The 23879-nt window shown below is 35.1% G+C and overlaps 1 protein-coding gene across 1 annotated transcript in view; it reads right to left on the bottom strand.

Annotated features, from left to right (window-relative positions):
* Positions 1-23879, bottom strand: part of SOS1 (SOS Ras/Rac guanine nucleotide exchange factor 1) — a 151307-nt gene that overhangs the window by 39321 nt on the left and 88107 nt on the right. Inside the window, exons 7-8 of the mRNA XM_007445767.1 lie at positions 16358-16468; positions 16185-16283 (exon numbers count right to left, since the gene is read on the bottom strand). Coding sequence (XP_007445829.1) covers positions 16185-16283; positions 16358-16468 — 210 coding nt within the window. The remainder of the gene's footprint in view (positions 1-16184; positions 16284-16357; positions 16469-23879) is intronic.

Genomic DNA, 23879 nt, shown 5'->3' with positions numbered 1-23879 from the left:
CCGAGGAAGATAAATATACAGAGAAGGATGCAATACAGTAGAGAGGAAGTTGAAGACACAAAACCTAAGATCAAAATTTGACTCTACTTTCTGTGTGGTCTTGGGGCAAATTACCTGACTTATGAGCCCCGCTTTTCCTATCTGTCAAATGAGGCTTATAAAACGCCTGCTTTGCCTATTTTATGGGATTGTTACTAAAAATGAAAGCACTTTTTGCCTATTTTGTAGGGTTATTATTAAAAATGAAAGCACTTTGTAAATGGTAACATACAATATAGGTGTAAGTTGCTTTCCTTTGTAGTTCTACTACAGAATTAACATTGGTATCATGAAGAACTTTGTCAGTATTCACATGTTAAGATTTTGAGTAAAACTAGGAATATACATGTTAGTGAAACTCAAGCACATTTTCAATTAGTGGCTAAAGATGACACATGTGGCAGACAGAAAGTCTGTACTTAACAAGAATTGAGTCATCAATAACTACTAATCATCAATACAACTAGGTGGCGATAATTCAAGCAAGCAATTAACTGAGGTATGAGTGACAGTAAGTGACAATAATTCAGTAACCTTATAAATCTCTTTGTGGCCACCAAAAAGGAAAAGTTAAGAAATAACGTTTATTAATAGAGCTTTCATGCAACATTTAAGAACACTTACTCTCGGTCATAAAGGAAAAAGACTTGAGAAATAAAACCATAAAAAATAGTAATTGACAAAGGTTTACTTTTCAAAGAGCTTCATTATCCATTAGTACTTTTAAGAACTTTGTTCTTGGAGAGGTATCTCTTAAAGATTAACGATAAATTCCTTTTTTGCTTCAACTGATACAGGTTATACATACACACACACAGACACACACACACATACACACACACACACGTGTGTACTGATGACCTATGAAAAGCAAACATATTCTTACTCAATGCTCCAGATAATTTTTATAAAAATAATTTGCTTAAAATATCTTAATGCTCAAATATTCCAGAAGTAATAAATATATTGTAATATCTATTTAACAATCAGGTTTTATTATTCAGATTTCTTATATCCATTATTTAAAACTCACTGAGGCATAATCTGTACTCTTTAGAAAAATATCCAGTCTCATTTGTGTTAAGTAAAACAAAAGTCTATTCACATAATTTCCAACAAAAAAGGGTTGGGGGAGAGAGACAGTTGCTAAAGGATAAGAGACTTAAAAATAGCTACCTTACAAAAAATATGCAAATACCTTTTACTCATAGTATTTCTCTTCACCATGGCCAGCCAGATTAAAGAAAGCCAATGGCCAAGTGTTCATAAAGAAAGATACTAGGTTTTTAGTTAACGGATATTAATGGTAGGCTGAAGGCTGGACTCTGGGTAATCTCTAAAAGTATCTTCCATCTCTATGATTCTAAACTATTTACCTCTCATATGGCAGAATTTTTGGAGACAAATAAAATATTACCATAACCTTTATCAAGTTTAGGCTTCAAAGGCAGCAGACAATCCAACACTGAAAGCAATATTCAGTAAGAAAGGGCAAAATTCTAGACGGTTTAATAAAAGTACCACCAAAGAGTAAACTACTTCACTGAGTTGTTTCAGAATTTAATCACTCAATATTTAAGTCAATATGATACAAAGCAAAAAAAAAAGAGCTGACACAACAGAATATTATTGAGTCCTTTACATTCTGTCCGTTGATATATTATTAGTTCAGGCAACCATACCTAAAGTCATACAAAACACACAATTCTAACACATAAAAAGAACTCTGAAAGTAACAAATCCATTTAGACATGCATTTGATTTTCTATTCTAAAGATGTTTCAAGTTTCTGGGTCATTTATCTATCATTAACTATAGCATTTCACATACAGAATATACTGGTATCTCAAAAATATTTTTAATATATTTTAAAAGCACAAACCCAAAGTCTACTTTAAAAACCATAAAACTTTACTGATGAAATAATTTTTAAATGTAATATTTACCTTCACAGCATTAGTCAAGCATCTAAAACAAATTTCAATGTAATAAATGACCTTCCTTATAAGCATTCTTTGCTTCTTTTACTTAACATAGCTGATTTAAACAGGGCATTGGTGCAGAATAATTCAAGCTAACCACCATCAAAGGGGTGGCTTATTGTTGCTACAGAAACAAAGCAATGGCAATTAGTATGTAAATGAGACTCCACAAAGCAGCATCCTCTTGTTACCAAAGTGATATTCAATACCATGCTTTTCATGGGTGCCTATTTAATAACACTATGTAACAGCAACAACTTAATTTTACAAATGCTGTTTACTAAATAGTTTAGAAAATTATCAAGTCCTGATATTACATTGCCGTATATGAGAATGTATTTAAACTTACCCAGAGCATCATATTCTAAAGCACAATGGTAAATCATACGATCTACAGAGATGATAAAATTCACATTTTCAAAAGAAAGGAGCCATTTTTACCAGTAATTTTTTGTTTTTTTTTGGGGGGGGTCCTTTCGAAATAAGTAGAAGGGGCAGTAGTCAATATGGTATATCACATGCCCAAAGGAAACCCTGAGAGATAAATAGTATTAAATTTAAGAAGCTTTAAACTGGAAAAAGATAGGAGACAAATAAAACTCAAGATTGGTTTACACATAAAAAAATAAAGTGTTGTACCTGATGCAATTTATATGAGTTCAACTAATTCACAAACATATAATGGCTCCTCTCTTTAAAAACAAACTTGAATACATGTTTTTATTTCTAGAAATTAGTTTTCTCCAACAAGAAATACTATAGAATAAAGGAACTGCTATTTACTTGATGATGGAGGCAGGCAGGACCAGAACCCAGGATTCCCAACTCTCAGTCCTTTTCAATATACTACCCAAAGAACTGAAATGACCTGAAATACTTGTTTAGAAAATATTCACCAAATAAAACCTATTCCATTCAAATAGGTAAATTGCAATGCACAAGGATGACAAAATATATAATCAAGAAACATAGTATAACTAAATTGCTGTGCCGAACACCTGAAAGTCACACAATATTGTAAATCAACTGACTTCAATAAAAAAAATTTTTTTAAAGAAATATACACTATAATTGTCTAAGATTTGGGACATAAAAATAAAGATTTATCTTTATCTTAAATATTGTGTACATATATAAGAGTTCATCACAAAATGTGAGAACACAAGCAAAGATAGGAATCATGAAGTAAATTTCATAACTAGTTCCTTCCTTTCCCCCAAATGTTATTTTTTGAGTTAAAGTGATTTCATATATGCAGATAATTCTCCTAAAATATATAAAATTTCAACCAGTATGTGATGTTAATGATATTAACAGAATTCGATCTTCTTTTACTTAACCCTTATTTTCCCCCAAGACAAGCAAGGAGATGACCATTACCAAGGTGGTATATAATACATGAAATAAATAGTATAACACTATAAATAAACCATAATTGTAATTTAAATGAAACAATATCTTTATTAAATTAGCCAGTGGTTGAAAATATAAAAGTGAAATCTTTAAATTATAACCTGACTTACAGTTCACTATTAGGAAATAAAAGCAAAATTCTCTAAGTTTTTGAGGAAAGTCACAAGTTTTATTGAGATAATTAAATGGTCTTTTGTACATTTTTAGAAACTATTTAGAATATTAATAGTAGCTGAATGAAACTCAAAAGGGCAGATCTACAGGGGAAGCCAGTGAAGTTTCAATCAGAATTAATTTAACAAATATTTAATTAACCATCCATTATTTATAAGTAATGAAAATATGACGGTGAGCAAGCCAAATCTGGTCACTGCTGTTAGAGCTTAGAGTGTAAAAGAGAAGACAAATGAATGACAAAGTGCTATAAGGGGGAAATATAGGGCACTCTGGAAATACACAGCAAGGGCCCCTGACTTAATAAAGGGAGAGATGATACCAAGGAAGGCTTCCAGAAGGAAATGACTATAAGGTTCGAAGGATAAGAATGGTTTAGCTATAGGGAAACAGAGGTACAAAAAATGTATTAGGAAGAAGAAACAGCATGTGTAGTCAGAGTTATTCAGGACCAAGGCTGAGAGAAACTGGCTGAAGAGTAGAACCTGGTGGCTGGGAAGGATGGGGGTGGGGAGAGGTGAGGAGTTAAGATGATGGAGAAGCCAACAGGGACCAAGTCAGGGCTGCAAGCCTTATTAGGAACTTGAACATTAACCTGGGTCAATGCAGAGCCATTAAGGGTTTTAAGCTAGCGACTAATGTGATCAAATTTGCATTTTAGAAAGATGGCTTTGGTTTGGTTACCCAGGAAACAGCAAATGGGGGGGGGTGAGGATGGGAAAGGCAAGACTGAAGGGAGATGAGATGATCATGGCCCCTCATAGAGTACTGAGAGGAAATGAACAGAAGATGAATCCAAAAGAAGATCCTTTTCAAGAATGAAAAGGACTTACTTGGTGACGAAGTGCATGTGATGTGGAGAATGACAGAGAAGAGTTGAGGACTTCCAGGTTTCTATTCTGGGTAACCAGATGGATAGTAGGACCACTTCACTGAGTGAATGAGTGCAGAAAGAATAGTTTTGCTGGGAAAGATAAGGAGTTTTCAAGAAAGTGAACTTGGTTTGTTTACACAATAAAGAAGCAGATTAGTTCAAAAGATAGTTGGACAATAAACAGTCTACATTTCCCCATTTCCTTTTTCATACCCCTCTCTTCATTGAATCTCTTTAATCCTATTGAGATCAGCAAAATTCCTGATTTTCTTCATGCTGCTAAAAGTAACCTTGGGTGTGACAGGTTTCTCACCTGATAGCAAAGGGGTCACTGCTTTTCTAGATAAACTTCATGAGTAAATGATAGGATGGGAGTGGGGGAGGAGCAGAGTGCGATAGGGTTCAGGACACACTACTCCCCAATCTGGCACCTTGGCATATACTGAATATTTTAAGTTGAAGGAGTCTGAGAAAACAGCAGGAGGGAGGCAGAAGGTCAGTGACCTCCCTGGTTCTGTTTTGTCAAGTTCCTTCAGTTTAAAATACTCAATACGCCAAGGTTCCTGTGTCATGTAAAACTTACATTAAATAAATCTGTATGCTTTTCTCCTGTTAATCCTTGTCAGTTTCCTTTTCAGACCCAGCCAGAGACTCTAAGAGGGTTGAGGAAAAAACTTTCCCCCCTACAGGTACTTGGGAGCGGAAATAATTTGAAAACAAACAAAAAAAGCATATTTTAATAGAGAATACTGTGGCATGTAAATTATATCTCAATAAAGCTGTTTTTCTTAGAAGTAATAATTTAATGCTTTTAGCTAAATATCTGCTGTTCAACTTTCTGTATACTGTACCTATCAGAGTATCTTCTCTCTTAAAATGGGCTTTTAATGGTTTTAGCAATCAGACTGATGGTAAGTTCAGTTTTTAGTCTGAAATGTGCAATTACCAAAGAAATCATAGACAAGATTTTATGGTTTTAAAAAGTAAATGGCATCATACTTTATCTATTGAGATTTCAAATATTAATTTTAAAAATATTTGACCAAGAGAAGGGAAAACAAAAAATATTGATTGTTGATTCAGTGAGTTTAAAGTTTATAGTTAAAAAAAAAATTTTCTAATACTAGCTGAAGTTTATAGTTATTTTTATAGAGTTTTATTTGGGGTTTCTTAAATTAATTAAAATGGGTATTTATAATTTTTATTATAAAAATTGACAAAATACTTAAAAGTAGAGAGAATAAAATGATGAATACTCATATACTTCATCCATATTTGGCAGTTTTTAAGATTTTGCTAAATTGGATTTAATCTCTTTTGTCTTTCTTTGCCATCCAGACAGGTGGAAAATTGCAATTAATATAAACATTTAAATATATATAATAGGAATTAAAACTGTCTATGAAAAAGTTTTTCAGTATATATGATCAAAAGAATGATAGAGACAGGGGCTTCCCTGGTGGTGCAGTGGTTAAGAATCTGCCTGCCAATGCAGGGGACATGGGTTCGAGCCCTGGTCCGGGAAGAACCCATGAGCCACAACTACTGAGCCTGCGTGCCACAACTACTGAAGCCCGTGCGCCTAGAGCCCGTGCTCTGCAACAAGAGAAGCCACCGCAGTGAGAAGCCCGTGCACCACAATGAAGAGTAGCCCCCGCTCGCCACAACTAGAGAAAGCCCACACACGGCAACGAAGACCCAATGCAGCCAAAAATAAAATAATAAATAAATTTATGAAAAAAAAAGAATGATAGAGACAGATAATGATAAAAGTATTATTTACTATTATCTATTAATTACCAGTTAAATATTAGAGTATTAGAAATTCTGAAAACTTTTATTTTTTTAAGATTTTAAAAAATATGGACCATTTTTTAAAGTCTTTATTGAATTTGTTATAGTATTGCTTCTGTTTTGTTTTGTTTTTTTGGCTGCGAGGCATGTGGGATCTTAGCTCCCTGACCGGATGGAACCCACACCCCCTGCAGTGGAAGGCAAAGTCTTAACCACTGGACCACCAGGGAAGTCCCTGAAAACTTTTTAAAATAGAGAAGCACTTAATGAAAGAAAAGATCTTACACCTTAAAAAAAGAAGAAAGAAACTGCACTATAACTGAAAGGCCAAAATGCTGGTGAATAACGTTACCAAGCTCCTTTCATTGTGACTTAGAATCACTTTTTTACAGTAAGGCCAAATTTATTTTTATTTTTAGCTTTTTAAAGAAAAGGAGAGTTTGGTGAATTTCCAGCTTAAAAAGGGAAAAAAAAGTTGAATACCACAATGTTTATTTGATGAAGAAGTCATAACACAACAGCAAAAAAAGTAAAACAGGGAAATATGTTTCTAAGTATCACTATTATATTTTCAGATTGTAACAATCCTAGATAATTGTAAAAAGTTTTCAGAGTTCCTGCTAATTGGATTAAACTTGTGTACTGTTTCTGTATGGGAATTTTTTTTTTTTTAACATCTTTATTGGGGTATAATTGCTTTACAATGGTGTGTTAGTTTCTGCTTTATAACAGAGTGAATCAGTTATACATATTGTATGGGAATATTTTAAGCTCAAGCATGTCATCTAGGTGAGGAAAAAGATAAAGGATGATCTAAGAACAAATAAAGCAATTAAAAAAATAATCAATGCAACCGATTTTTAAACATGCCCAATATTCAAACTGTATTTTAAACAGGATCCAGATACTCATATCTTTAAATCTATTAGAATACATTTTCTAACATTAGCAGCTCTCTTGCCTACTTGTGGAATATGAGTTGCAGCCCTTCACTGTACCCCCTTCCTATTGTTACAGACAGCAAAGCCATAACAAATACTGAAGAAGAGCTATAGGGCTTCCCTGGTGGCTCAGTGGTTGGGAGTCCACCTGCCGATGCAGGGGACACGGGTTCGTGCCTCGGTCTGGGAAGATCCCACATGCCGCGGAGCGGCTGGGCCTGTGAGCCATGGTCGCTGGGCCTGCGCTTCGGTCCGGAGCCTGTGCTCCACAACGGGAGGGGCCGCGGCCACAGCGGTGAGAGGCCTGCGTACGGCAAAAAAAAAAAAGAAGAGCTATAAAAATGCAAGCACTTCCTGTAATGGTGGTGAAGTGAAGAAGTCTTGAGAACCCTCTGTAGATAACAATTATTCAATCTAAACAAGAGATTAAAAATATTTATAGGCACTGGAAAAAACCTGAAAAGAAAGCATAAGCCAGAAATAACTATTGCTCTTGAAAAGCTGCAACTAGAAAGTGTACACTTGTGCGATTAGGGCTTTCTCCAACCTCCCATGATGACAGTGAGGAAGGAGAGGAGGAGGAGCTTCACACACTAGAGATGAAATAGAGCTGAATTTAAAAGGAAACTGAAGGGGGAAATCTGGAAGTGAATGAATTGCAGAAGGGTTGAGACACAAAATCTGAGAATAAACTCTACCTAAATGCCTGGTTGACTCCTAAACTCTGCATGCATGAAAAGACCCCAGGGAGTCTAGCAAGTAGGCAGAGACCAAAGAGGAATCTACTCTTGAAAGACAGAGCTATAATGGATAAGTTCTGCTTTTCTTAAACTGAGTTTATTCCCCAACTGTACATAGCTCAGAGAGCAGAAAGCTGAAGACTTACTGGTTTAAGGTGCCAGGGAATAGAGTCTGAGGCTGGCAGAGTGGCTGGAAATTAAGGGGGAATCTCCAGGTGTAAGGGAACCAGATACTGTGCCCCCAAATTTGAACACTATCTCTGCCCAAACATTTAGTCTGTCAAATCATACATGTGTAAGGAAGACAGTGAAGAGTCGAGCTAAAAAAGCAGCGTATGGAAATCCTAAAAAGCGATACAGAGATATTAGCTGCTGCACAACACAGAAGAGACAAATTTGCAGTTGAGTCCAGAAAAGTTAACTGTCTACTACTACCGTAAAAACCCAACAATCCGAAACAAAACAAAAACCAAAACCCACAAAGGGAACCCCAGAAATCCTCAACACTACAGAATCCAGAGTTATTAACTAGCAAAAATACTGGGAAAATGTGACCCATAATCAAGGAAAAAAACCCAGTTAATAGAAACTGACTCCAAGCCGCCCAGATGGGGGGTTTAGGAAAGACTTCAAAGTAGCTTTTGTGATCATATTAAAAAAATCAAAGGAAAACATGGTCTTATTGAGTGGACAGACAGGGAGTCTCTGGAAACTGTAAAACAAAATCCAAATGGAAATTCTAGAGTAAGTATAGTAACTAACAATTCTATTGACAGATCAATAGAAATTACCACTCTGAAGAACAAAGATTTAAGAAAAATGAACAGTCTCAGAGATCTGTGGGACAACATAAAGTAGTTCTACATACATGTAATTGGAGTTCCAGAAAGAGGAAATGAGAGAAAAATGGCAGAAAATGCAGTAATGTAAAAGCAAGTTAAAATCTGAAAGGTGAAACGAGTTTGAAACTTTAAACAGGAAATCAACCCTAAAAAAATGTTAGGATAATCTCATTTATGGAATAAAATACCTTTCAAAACCATCTCTCTTTTCTTATCAGAGAAAAAAAAATCACCAAAACTATGAATGTTCCTCAAAGCAGTTTAGCTGATTTAAAATTTTAACGCTGGAGTAATATATTAGTCAGCTATTTGTTTATAATGGCTCCTGAATCATACTATTCTATGTTTAACTTTAGGCATTCAACATCTGTGGTCAGAAATGATACTACTTAGCTCACTGCTTTGAGCCCATGGTTTCTGGAAAAGAATTTCTATATTCAGAAAGCTAGTTCAAAGGAATGGAAGCTAGACAGACCTCTTCTGGACTTATTTTTATGATACTCAGAGAGAAGCTATGTTTTCTAAATCTCTTTTTGCTGGTATTAAGCATCAGCTCATGGGCAGTATAAAAAAAATGGTCTGAAGCATACAGCAATTAAACCAGATGCAGAACATGAAAAAAGTAGATAAAACATTATCTAGAGTAGAAGATGTTTGATAATTGTCCAGCTCCCAAACTGAAAAAGCAACAAACCAAAGCCATTAACAAACGCATACAAGATACCTGTACTAGGGGTCTGCAGAGCATATTTCTTTACAAAGAGTTTCTGGTGCACTATGTGAAGGCCATTAGTGGGTGTTTAAAGTGAATGATGTAGCATAATTTATGTTTGCCTTTTCCAATTTGTTTTATATACTGAAAAAAAAAAACTACTCTGGAAGGAAAAATGTCTCCTACTTTTAACATTTCTCAGTTCTTGAGCCTAAGTTTCCCACTCACTGCACCATTCAGTTCTAAGTTCTTATCTGTAACCCTTTCCCACAGTTCTGTACTTAGGCATTTGGGGCTACAATTTTGGCAATATTTATGATGCTAAGGGGAAATGTTAAGGACTATTCTTCGAGTCAGTCAGTACACAAAAATCTAGGAATATTAGAAAATTTAATGTTAAATTTTAACATATAGCAAGTGTCTAACCATGTGAACATTCAGATTAAAGTTTTTAGTGTCTCTTATTTTCTAAAGTAAAGCTTGTGATCAAGACAAGCACTGCACTGTTATAATGAATTAACATCCACTAAAATATTTACTATTCCACTGGTTCTTAATTTAATCTTACCTAAAAACTGAGGGTTGTTGTGATGTGTTAAAATTAAACCTGGACATGTTTCTCTCAATTATTTTCCTAATCTTGTACTTTTTATTATCAATGAAACCTAAGACAGGTATGGAGGTTTTAAGTGTTAAATTTTCTATTTTTTCATTTAAGGGAAAGCATACATGATAACCCCAACCTCAGTTATGTACATTTAGTCTTATTCAGAAGATTGTTAGTAATTTTGAATTCCCATGAGTCTTTAGCTGCTTATAATCCATCTATTTGAAAAATACTGCAATTGTTGGCTTTTCACTAGATTTTTGCTGGACTGAAATTAAATGTTAAAATCTAAGATCAGGAGGAAATGATTAATTGGCCCATGCAAAAAATATATTTTTATGGGTTTTAGAAAGCCAATATACACTGGAGAATCAGAAAAAACAAAAATGAATTTAATTTTTATAGTATACCAAAAACTAACTGTAATGGGTTGAATTGTGTTCCCCCCAAAAGTTCTACACATGGTACCTGTGAACATAATCTCATTTGAAAATTGGGTCTTGGGTTTCCCTGGTGGCGCAGTGGTTAAGAGTCTGCCTGCCAATGCAGGGGACACAGGTTTGAGCCCTGGTCCGGGAGGATCTCACATGCCGCGGAGCAACTAAGCCCATGCACCACAACTACTGAGCCTATGCTCTAGAGCCCACGAGCCACAACTACTGAGCCCGCGAGCCACAACTACTGAAGCCCATGTGCCTAGAGCCCGTGCTCCGCAACAAGAGAAGCCACCGCAATGAGAAGTCCGCGCACCACAACAAAGAGTAGCCCCCACTCGCCGCAACTGGAGAAAGCCTGTGCACAGCAATGAAGATCCAACGCAGCCAAAAATAAATAAATTTTAAAAAAAAGAACATTAGGTCTTTGCAGATATAATCAAGTTGAGATGAGGTCACATTGGATTAGGGTGGGTCCTACATCCACTGACTTGGCATTTTATGAGAAAGGAAAGAGATTTGGATGCAGAGGTAACAGAGAAGAATGTGAAGATATGAAGGAAGTGTTGTGAAGATGGAGGCAAAGATTGAAGTGAAGGCATTTATAAGCCAAGGGATGCCAAGGATTGCTGGGATACACCAGAGGCCAAGAAAAGGCAGTAAGGATTCTTCCCTAGAGACTTTTTTATAAAGAGTATGGCCCTGCCAACACCCTTATTTTGGACTTTTTGTCTCCAGAACTGTGAAAGAATAAATTTCTGTTGTTTTTAAGCCACTCAGTCTATGGTGCTTTGCTCTAGCAGCCCTCGGAAACTAACACACTAATGCACAAATAACAATATAGATTTGAACCTGATTTTTTAAATTGAGGGAGACTTACTTTCCCCTAGGTTATATGTACCCAGCATATTGGAAAGACAACAGGTAATTTTCTAGGGAACTGATTGGCTCAAAATCACCCTGGATGATTTTTTTCTAACATTTCTCTGAGTATACCGTAAGAGGATAAAATAATGTATCTAAAGAACAAAGAAAAAGTTAACATTTTTGATGAACTGAACAATGTACTGATTTGGTAACCTTCAAAATACTGGTCAACATATTTACTTAGCCCCAAGAAACAACTCTAAATTGGTTTAATAAAGCAAATTAAACTTCACATAGGAAAATCAAATTACTGGAACAAATGAGGTTTTCAAAAGGACACAAAGGAAGTTTTTTTGTTTTTTTTTTAACTTCATAAAAATTAACTTTAATGTGAAAAAAATTAATCAAAGGTTCCAAAGACTTGACTGCAAACTAACTTGCTGGTGGGGGGTGGGGGAAGGGGGGGAAGTATTTCTTTTTTCCAGTTTCAGTGGCATTAGTCATACTATTAATAACTAAACTTTTATTTTCTGAATTTGTAAAGTTGAAGGCATTCTAAGTTTCCAAAGTAAATGTAATTATATACATATTATGTATATATATGCAATATATATGTAATTATATACATATATGTAATTATATTTACAGTTAAACTATTCCTACAAATATAAAACATTTATAGGAATTGTAAGGAAAACTTACTTTACTTTTGCTATTCACTTTTTAACAAGCATTTATGGAATGTCTAAGTGCCAAACATTATGAGGCATGAGAATTCAAAGATAAATAGGGCTCAGTTCCATTCTTTATGGAGTATACAGTCTAATGACAAGGTAGACAGCAAAAATGGGACATGTTCTATAAAGAGATACGAAGAGAATAAAGGAGCTTAGTCAAAGGATCAGCCTAGGAAACCAAGGGAAACTTGATGGAGAACCAACATTTGAACAAACTCGTTGACAAGCAGGAATTTTTCAGATGAACCGGGAAGGTAGAAATAGAAGAGAAATTCCAGGAAAATAGAAAAAAAGAAAGATATGGAATCCTGAACAGATTTGACATATCCAGAGCTGCTCGGAAATTTTTTATTGCTAAAGCATAAGGAAAGTAACATCAAGTATTGAGAGATGAGGCTGGAGAGAGGCTAAAGAATTTAGACTTTGTGTCCCACTTCACAGGGCACCAACTGCACTTTTCAAACTGGGAGTTCCATGAGACACAAAGACCATATAGGAAACTGCTACAGTAACCCAGGAAAGACATACTGAGGGCAGTGTCAGTAGAATGGGAGAATAGACTGGATTCCAGAATCATTTCTGGAATCAAATCATGATGCTCTGCTAATAAGGGACTGAGAAGAATCAAAGATGGTACTGAGGCTTCTGGTAAAGGGATCTGAGCTGATCAACAAAGAAATGGAATACAAATTTGGGCAGGCAGGAGAAGTGGGGAAGTGGTGAAAGATGAAGGTAGTAAAATGTTAGTTTAAGATATCTGCAAGACAAGAAGAAAATTTTCTAGTAATGACAATACTCAGTATTTATATTTTTTACTGCATATGAAGTACTTTTACATACGTTCTCTAGGTTGACAGAAAAACCCAGTGAGATAAGAGCATTTCACAGATAAGAAAACCAGAGCTCAAAAGGTGAGGTGACTTGTTACAGGCTACTCAGCTAGTAGGCTACCAGGCTAGAGTCAGAAAAAAAAAATCAGAGTCCTATCTAGTCTTTCAAAAGCCACTCCATACCATAGATAAATTATGGTTAGTTTCCAATTGTTATTGATGACTTAGCATTTTGCTGCTTCCCACTGAGCTAATTTTATTTAATCAATGTTGAGTCCAGAATCACCTAGTCCACACTGGCACTTGAAGTTATGACAATACCCAGAGGAAAAAAATTTAGAGTTAGTGACAATCACGTTACTGGAAAAAATCTTAGACCATTAAGTGTTAGAAGGTTTTTCAGTTCTTCTGACGGAGGAATTCTATGATAGGTTCCCAAAGTAAACTCCAGAAATACATTACAGTTTCAAAGGGTTCCATGGTCTAATTAATTTGGGAATTAATTGCTTTAGATTGCTTTATTGCACAATTTCACAAAGACTTTAATATTCTAAGGTACACTGAAAATTTCTAGGAGTATAATTAAGGATACAGTGTTCCCCAAACGTATCTGACCACTGAACATTTCTCCCAAACATATTTTTCTTTTTGGCTGCACTGCATGGCTTGTGGGATCTTAGTTCCCCGGCCAGGGGCTGAAGCCAGGCCCTCGGCAGTGAGAGCATGAAGTCCTAACTACTGGACCGCCAGGGAATTCCTTCCCCCAAACTTTTAATTTAGAATATCTTATGGGACTAGCACTCTATAGAATACACTTTGAAATACTGCTCAGTAAAACTATTTAAGCAACATACCAACAAATACAAATTAAAGATAATAAATACAAACAGTACATTAGTGCTGAGGGAATGCAGAATAAAAAGGAGGGATGACAATTTGTGGAATTAACTGGGCAAAGTTTCCTGCTCAATATACTGGTTAATTTTGCAGTGAAATTTAGGCAGTAATATGAACTAGGAATACATGTGCTTACCAGTAGAAATCTTTTAAATTGCTGATTGACGCAATTATAAAATAAAAATTGGGGGGACTTCGCTGCTGGTGCAGTAGTTAAGAATCCGCCTGCCAATGCAGGGGACATGGGTTCGAGCCCTGGTGCGGGAAGATCCCACATGCCGTGGAGCAACTAAGCTCGAGCGCCACAACTACTGAGCCTGCGCTCTAGAGCCCATGAAACACAACTACTGAGCCCACGTGCTGCAACTACTGAAGCCCACGCGCCTAGAGCCCATGCTCTGAACAAGAGCCACCGCAATGAGAAGCCTGCACACGGCAACAAAGAGTAGCCCCCGCTTGCCACAACTAGAGAAAGCCTGCACACAGCAATGAAGACCTAACGCAGCCAAAAATAAATTAATTAATTTAATTTTAAAAAGTTTTATTACCATAACTTATAATTTTTAAAAATTCAATTGCCTATACTTGGGGGAGTAAGTAATTACTCTTATACTATTAAGATGGTTAGGTTTTATAGGCTTCTGAAACTTCATCAAAGCTTCTTGTTCTTACTTATTAATTGATGACTGCTTCAAGGGTTCATATGGCCTTTAATCCATCAGAATTTCATTGTAGTCTCAGGTAAAAATCTCATTATTACAGATTCCATTATGAGGAAGGGATCTATATAATAAACTTGTTTTCAAATGTCCCATTCTGAGGTTATGATTTGTCATAATGAATTTTTATAAAGAATGATTTTACACACCAAATGCTTCCTCTTGATTATCCTCTTAAAATAATCATCCTATATTACCGAAGACCATAAATGCTATTCTGTTTGCAGCCTAGAACAGAGAGCTAAGAGCTCCATAATTCTGCCTGGTGATCAAGTCCTTTAACTTCCTTAGTCCTTTCCTACTTCAAACATTCCTACTTAACAAATCTAACTGAACTCCAAATTACTACAATGTAGAGAGACCTGGGAAAATGGAAGGAAAATGTAAGAATCTGAGTTCCTCCAGTTTACTAAGTTCAGGCTTTCTATTCATTCATTGATTCATTATAGAGAGCCTTCATGTACTCCTGCAAACTATAAATCTGATTTCTAATAATACATGCTTCATAACAAAATCATGATATTAAATAGAATTTTTCTTTAATAAAACATTCTTTTAAAAACTAAAGAAATAATAATAGTATTAATGCATGTCTTATTTTGTATTTATGGGGTTAGTTCATTAAATAGAATATCTTTATTATCTCATTCATTATTTTAAATTTTTGAAAAAAATTTGATGTTTTTTTTAGGACATATTACCCATAATCCAAAGCAGACATTATTAGATACATAAGATATTTAAAAGTAAATCACCTGGAGCTACACTAGTGAATTATAATTTATACAGACTAAGGTTCCCTTTTCCCTAGTTAATTTCCGTGCATAATAGGAAAAGAGGGAAAATAAGCACAACCTTTTCTTTTTCTTTTTTTTTTTTTTGTGGTACGCGGGCCTCTCACTGTTGTGGCCTCTCCCCTTGCGGAGCACAGGCTCCGGACGCACAGGCCCAGCGGCCATGGCTCACGGGCCCAGCCGCTCTGCGGCATGTGGGATATTCCCGGACCGGGGCACGAACCCGTGTCCCCTGCATCGGCAGGCGGACTCTCAACCACTGCACCACCAGGGAAGCCCAACCTTTTCTTTTTGGTGCTTTTTAAATTGAGTATTTTAATCAAATGGGAATTTTTTACTAGGGTTACTATAGTCCACTGCTTCTAAAGTAACAGTAAGCAGTTCTACAGACACAGTTGCAAACTTAAGCTACGAAAATTAGGTGATTAATCTGCTCCATTACTTTGGCATTATCCCCACACTGGTTCCTTATCTAAGTCCCTGAATCTGCTGAGGTCCCAAAACGGAGACTTGGATACATAAATACAAGGTTGTTTCCAAACATTCGACCATGTAAACAAAAAGTAAGGGCACAAGATAAAAATATCTGATGATTGCTTTAAAATTCACTACTGAAACTGGAGAAAATATGCCACTCTTCTGCAGATTCATTTACATTTGCTTAACTAGAAAAAGAAAATAGATACAGACATGTTCATGAGCGCTCACATAATGATTCACACACAAATGAACTGGTAAAAAACTGTAACACACTTGAATATTTTATAAGTAGAAGAAAGTTTTCTTACCTTCAGAAGTTCAAAGTAATGTAGACAGTGGTAAACAGGGGCTAGAAGTAGCCTGGGTAAAACATACTGAACAGCTTCTTTGAAACCTTCGCCTATTGACTAGAAAACAAAGTGATTTAATTTTTAAGTTTACTTTTCAGACATCATATATCTTGATCTAAAAACTACTATACCTGCAAATAGAGTGCCGCTCCAGGCTTTGATAACTGACTAAGGAAACGATCATGAAAACCAGGTCGTAAAATATCTCGAGCATATGATTCATATGGATCAAATGCCAGTTCCTTAGAAAATAAAGAAGGCAAAACATAAATAACCTTTCTCCAAGGTAAAGTATAAATGACCTACCACCATAAACACAAAAAGATTAAATTATGGGCACACCTATGCCTGCACAATTATATATTTCTTTTAAAGCCTCTAAACAAAATTAAATTGCTATTAATTTTAACAGCATAAACCTAATATTCTCAATTAAGAAAGTAAATCAATTCTTTCTGATGAGTAATGGGATTCTTATATGTTATGACACCTCTCATGAAAGGGTTCTAGTAGAGTATTATCAACAAACATAGTCAAAAGAATGGGGGGATTTTTAGATCTGGAAAACTAAGTGTAGCCTGAATAATAAAGAACATAGATATCCACAACCAGGTAAAGTATAAACATTTAGAATATTGGTGCCAGACATTTATTTTCTCATGGTTATTTCTTGTTCATAGACTTACACATTCTGCAAGCCAGAGGTAATTGTTTATATCATCTAAAATTCATTGGCACATTTTTCACAAAACAATTAAATAAAAATTTAATCCAAATTGCCAAAAAAATTTTACCATCACCAATCATTAATAAACTAAACAATTCTAAAGGTTAGAATCTACTGGTTTTGATGATTCCTGAGGAAAAAAAGAGTAGGTATTGTGATTTCACCAGGAGGTAGGATTTCTACTCTCCGCCATCCTGTGCTCTATTCCAGGTAAAAATAAAAAGCCAAAACCCCCAAACTATTATGAAGACGGTGTTATAGATTCTAGCAAGAGCTCATTTCTATGAAGGGTAATTCTAGAAAGAGGAAGAGGACATCTAGTGGAGGACTGCAGAAGAATGAAGTTAGGAGTGAATGACAGAACAAATGTTTATTTTCAAATTACCCTTAATGTTTCTCAGACTGTTTTCTTTAAGGAAAGATTCAATAATAACAACACAAGATCAGAAATCAGAAGACCCCAGTTCTGTTCTCTGTGAAATGCAATATGGGATATAAAGATCCAAGTCATCCTAAATTCCTTGAGCTATTTCAGTTCCTTCAACTGTCTTCTCAACTGAAAATTTCTGTAATAATATAACAATGGAAATTGCAGTCCATTGCAGATCTTACAGGAATGGATAGTAGGTTTTCAACAATAACAGCAGGAGGGAGTCAGGTTATGAATAGGCTGGATGGGAGAGAGGAATAAAAATGTGATTGGATGCTTATATCTTGGGTCTCTTGAATTCATGAACTTATATAGAGCAGATGTTTGTCCTCCTCCCCTTTCAATAAACTCTAATTTATTATAGAATTTTTATGACAATTACACATATAAAGTAGACTATACAGACAGTGTAGTGGCTTAAAAGCATGACTCTAGCATCAGAGAGACTCAGGTTCCACTTCTGATTGTACTACTTAACTAGCTGTGTGACCTCTGACAAACTATCAACATTTACTCTCTCTAAGCCAAGTTTCCTCATTGGAAAATGTAGATGATATCTACTTCAAGGAGCTGTTTTAGGAATTAAATGAGATACACGCAAAGTGCTTGCAATAGCGTATGCACATAATAAGCGGTGAATAAATGGTATCTAGTATTATCATTCTAAAATAGCTAATTTCAAGAGAGAAAAAAATTGACAACTAACTGGAAATCCAAGCTCTTATCACATAGTTTTATTCTTGAGGATAAATTTATAGAATGGCAAGCACTTCTAAGAATCCTCGTATAAATTAATAGATGATATTATGATCAGTTTACTGGTTAAATGCAATACTTATAAGATTCATTTAAAAATTTAATTATTGATACATGCAACTGTGTATTAACAGTTAAAAATATAGACTATTCTAAACATACAGAAAAGTAAAGAAAACAGTTTAACAACCATATTCACCACCTAGCTCAAAAAGAGCTCAACATTTTATAACACTTCACCTTTTTTTATTTTTTAAAGAAATAAAACAGTAGAGATGTAATTGATGCTCCTGGGCTCCCTTTCAGAAGCTAATTTCCTCTCCTGCTAATCCCCGGAGGAAATCACTATCCTGAATTTGAGTATTTCCAAGTATATTTTTATACCATAATTACATATGTATCAAGAAACAAGGCAATGTTTTCAAATTTTATATAAATATTGTAATGTACACAGTAACAATAAATTCTTCTGCAATTTGGTTTTTATATTCTTGTTTTAATGATTTATCCAATATGATTCATATAGTTCCTTACAGTTCATTTATTTCAAACTCTGTATAATATTCCACTGTATAAATATATTTTTAGGTAAATTTTTTACTCTGAGATAATTTAGATTCACATGTAGTTGTAAGAAATAATACGGAAAGATTCTGTCTGTCTGCACACTACCCAGTTTTCCCCAGTGGTAACCTCTTAGAATAGTACAATATAGTGCAATATCACAACCTGGCCATTGACACTGATGTAGTAAAGTATAAAATATTTCCAACACCACAAGGATGGCTCTTGTTGCCACCCTTTTATAGCCACACCTCCCTCCTTCCCATCACAGCCTCTTTAGCCCCCAGCAACCACTGATCTATTCTGCATCTCAATAGTTTTTTCATTTCAAGAAAGTCATATAAAAGGAATTACACAGTATGCAACCTTTTGGAATTGCTGGATCATACATTAATTCTTTAACTTTTTGAAGAACTGTTTTCCATAGCAATTGTACCATTTTATTTACATTCCCACCAGCAAAGTTTGAAGGTTCTAATTTCTCCACATCTTCTCCAACACTTGGTATTTTCCTTTCATTTTAAAAATTTAATTCTAGCCGTCTTAGTGAGTGTGAAGTGGCATTTCATAATGGTTTTGATTTGCATTATACTTATGACTAATGATGCTAAACATCTTTTCATGTGCTTATTGGCCATTTTTATATATCCTTTGGAGAAATTCCTATTCAAAATCCTTTGACCATTTAAAAACTGAGTTGTTTGTCTTTTTTGTAAGAGTTCTTTATATACACTGAATATATCAGATATTATCAGACATATGATTTGCAAATATCTTCTCCTGTTCTGTGTGCTGTCCTCTTTTTTTTTTTGCGGTATGAGGGCCTCTCACGGTTGTGGCCTCTCCTGTTGCAGAGCACAAGCTCCAGACGCGCAGGCTCAGCGGCCATGGCTCACGGGCCCAGCTGCCCCGCTGCATGTGTGATCTTCCCGGACCGGGGCATGAACCCATGTCCCCTGCATCGGCAGGCGGACTCTCAATGACTGCGCCACCAGGGAAGCCCCCTGTCCTTTCACTTTTGATGGTACTCTTTGAAGCACGAAAGTTTTACATTTTAAGTCTAAATTACGTATTTTTTTTCTTTTCTCACTCATGCTTTTGGTGTAATATTTAAGAATCCTTTACAAAGTCAAGGTCATGAAGACTTAGCCATGCTTTCTCCTAAGAGCTTGATAATTTTAGTTCTTATATGAAGTCCCTGATCCATTTTGAACTTATGTTTATATATGGTGTGAGGTAAGGAGTTCAATTTCATTCTTTTGTGCTTCTCGTAACTTTATGGTTTTTGTGTGTGAACAAAAGTTTAAAAACTTTAATCTCTTCTTTTATGGTTTGTACTTTCTATGTGTTCTTTAAAAAACCCTTCCTACTTCAAAGTGATAAATATGTTCTCCTGTATTTTCTTCTGAACTTCTAAAGTTTTGCTTTTCATTTTTAGATTTTATTTAAACTACCGAGAGTTTTTCCTGTATGATGTGAGCTAAGGAAGGAATATTTTCTTTCCACATGGAAAACCAGTTTTGACCCAGCATCATTTATTAATTAGTTTGTTATTTCTCTACTGATTGAAATGTAATCTCTGTCACATATCATGTGTATGTGTATTCTTTTCCAGGGTGCTCTATTCTGTTCCACTAATTGTCTATATCTACAACTAATAATGTGGCTTTGTAATAAATCGTATTTACTGTGGCTTTGTAATAAATCTTAAAATCTGATAGGACAAGTCCCCTCAACTTGTTCTTCCTCAAAATTGTTATTTTTGTCCCTTCATTCTTCCACATGAATTTTACGATCAGCTTGCTGATTTATAGATTATTCGGGGACAACTGCATCAATACAATATTGAGTCTTTCCATGAACATGGTATTTCCATTTCTTCAGATTTTCCTTATGAATATCATTATTTTATGATTTTCTTAACAAAAGTCTTGCATATATATGTTTATTGGGTTTATTTCTGAATACCTTATAGTTTTGTTTCTAGAGAGAATGGAGCCTTTCTCCTTTAATATTATACATTCACTTGGTTGGCAACTATACTGAACTTGCTGTGTAGACAATTATGTTGACTACAAATAGGACAATTTTGTCTTTTCTATTCTTTTTCTGTCTTTTGGTTAGTATCTCTATTAGAGTGCTGAAAAGAGATAGTGAGTGGCATTCTCCTACAGCTTAGTCATTAAATATATCTTTTATAGGTTTTTGATAGATATCCTTTATTAGATTACGAAAGGTCCCTTCTATTCCTACTTTGCTCAACATTTTAAAGAAATTCCTGAATGAATGTTTTTCTATGCTTTTTCTTATTTGTTAAGATTTTAATGTTAATGTGAAATATTACATTAACTTTTTAAAAATTTCAAACCACTTAAGAGTAAACTTCCTAAGATATATCATACTGGTCACAGTTTTTATTTAGATTATAAACTGATTACTTTTCTTTGCCAGTTGTGTCAGTATGTGTGAGTGGTTCATTTTTTTCTTGTATTACTCTTATCCAGTTTTGATAATATATGTATCGATATATAATCCTAAAAAATTGAATTGCCCTTTGTGTCCCTATTTTTATTTTCCTTATGAATCTATTTTGTGGTTTTCCAAACAAAAATCTTGCATATGTTTATTGGGTTTACTTCTGAATACCTTATGGTGCTATTTCTAAACTGAATGGAGCAGTGGACAACTTTCAAAAGAGTAAGGTTAACTGTTTCTTGAAGACTGGTAAAACTCCTAATACTTAGTGTATGCCTCATGTCATTTGTTGAAACATAGATTTGATTATTCAATTTTTAATGGTTTTTAAGTTAATTAGGATATCTATTATTTTTAAGGATATCTATTTCTTAAGTCAATTTTCCTATTTATATTTTTTAAAAAGTTAACCACTCCATCCCAGTTCTCAAACATTTTCAAATGGATCTCAGCATTCCTGAATGATTTTAAAAGTTGCAATCTGTAGTTATAACTTTTTCATCTTAATATTTATGCTTTTCCTTTTTTCTCCCTTGATCAACATTATTAGAGGTTTTGTTCTATCTGTTGTGTGCTTTCTAGTTCATTAATTCTGTTCTTCTATTACTTCCTTTATGTTGTTTCTATTATTATCATCTCTCAAATTTACATTATCTTTCCTGTTTCTTGGACTGAAACCTCTACTCATTTATTTTTAGTTATATCTACTTTTTAAAATATATGTCTAAAACTGTAAGTTTTTCTTTATGCATTGCTTTAGTTGCATCTTACAGGGTTTTGTATATAGTACTTTCACTTTTGCTCAATTTCAAGTATTTTGTAATTTTCATTGTCACTGCCTCTTTAATCCATGAGATATTTAGAAATTCATTTTTAAGATTTCCTACTGTGATTTCTAATTTAATTTCATAGTCAGAAAAGATGGTATATTTATATGCTATTATGTAATATTTGAGACTTCCTTTTTTTTTGAGACTTCTTTTTTATCTAATACTGTAACCAATTTTTGTAAATATAACTGGTATCTTGAAATGAATCTAGAATCATCCATATATACATAATCAAACCTGTTCATTTTCTTATTTTAACTTCTATAGCCTTAATCTTTTTTCTGTTTGTGATAGAGATGTGCTACAATTTCCTATCATAATAGTAAATTTTTTTCCATTTCTTGTAATTCTGTCAGTTTCTATTTCTTATATTTTGAGGCTTTATAATCAGGTACACATACATTCATGATTGTTATATCTTCATGACATTGTCCCTTTTCCTATTTAGGTAGTGTTCCTCTCTAATGTCCTCCCCACCAAGCTTACTTTTCCTAATTATATCAATTGATATTTATATACTAGCTTCCCTTTATTTGTTTTCATATGTTGACTTTTCAATCCCTTTATTTATTTTATTTTTTGCGGTACGCAGGCCTCTCACCATTGTGGCCTCTCCCGTTGCGGAGCACAGGCTCCAGACACGCAGGCTCAGTGGCCATGGCTCATGGGCATAGCCACTCTGTGGCATGTGGGATCTTCCCGGACCAGGGCACGAACCTGTATCCTCTGCATTGGCAGGCAGACTCTCAACCACTGCGCCACCAGGGAAGCCCAATCCCTTTATTTTAAATATTTCTGTGGTTCTGTATTGGGTGTGTCTCTACAAGCTGCAAAAAATGGACTTTTAAAAATAAAAAATAAGTACTTTCTTTAAATAGGCGAGTTTCATCAGTTTACATATACTGAGTTACTAACATAGTAGTATAATGTAGTTGGATTTATTTGTATCATATTACAGTCAGCCCTCTGTATCTGTGGGTTCCACATCTGCTGATACAGAAGGCCAACTGTACTATGCCATTTTAAATGAGGTTACTTTACTTTTCCTTTACTTCATTATTCCTTCCTATTATCAGTGGAAAAGATTAAAAAGTGTTCCTACAGTTCTTGTACATTGTAAGATATAGGTAGTATTTCTATTCTTTTGGTGATCTTCCTAAATGTTTTAAAATCAAATAAAGTTTGTTATTATCTATATATTTTTCTAAATTTTAAAGAGAGTTTACAGTTGTTTAGTTTTTCTTATCTTCTGAATACAAGCCCATTTTATGTGCTGAGAAGTTTAGTTTACCTTCCCTTTTAAATAAAAAAAAAAACAGTTTGGTTTTTAAAATATTCAGTAGCTTGGGCTTCCCTGGGAGCACAGCAGTTAAGAATCCACCTGCCAATGCAGGGGACACGGGTTTGAGCCCTGGTCCGGGAATATCCCACATGCCGCGGAACAACTAAGCCTGTGCACCACAACTACTGAGCCTGTGCTCTAGAGCCCGCAAGCCACAACTACTGAGCCCGTGCGCCACAACTACTGAAGCCCACGCACCTAGAGCCCGGCTCTGCAACAAGAGAAGCCACCACAATGAGAAGCCTGTGCACCGCAACGAAGAGTAGCTCCCGCTCTCCGCAACTAGAGGAAAGCTTGCGCGCAGCAATGAAGACCCAACGCAGCCAAAAATAAATAAATAAGATAAATAAATTTATAAAAAAATAATTCAGGGCTTCCCTGGTGGTGCAGTGGTTGAGAGTCCGCCTGCCTATGCAGGGGACACGGGTTCATGTCCCGGTCTGGGAAGATCCCACATGCCGCGGAGCGGCTGGGCCTGTGAGCCATGGCCGCTGAGCCTGCGCATCCGGAGCCTGTGCTCCACAACGGG

The sequence above is a fragment of the Lipotes vexillifer genome, unplaced genomic scaffold (genome assembly GCF_000442215.2).
Source record: "Lipotes vexillifer unplaced genomic scaffold, Lipotes_vexillifer_v1.1 scaffold278, whole genome shotgun sequence".
Taxonomy (NCBI): Eukaryota; Metazoa; Chordata; class Mammalia; order Artiodactyla; family Lipotidae; genus Lipotes; species Lipotes vexillifer.
This window is presented reverse-complemented; position numbering and strand designations above follow the sequence as displayed.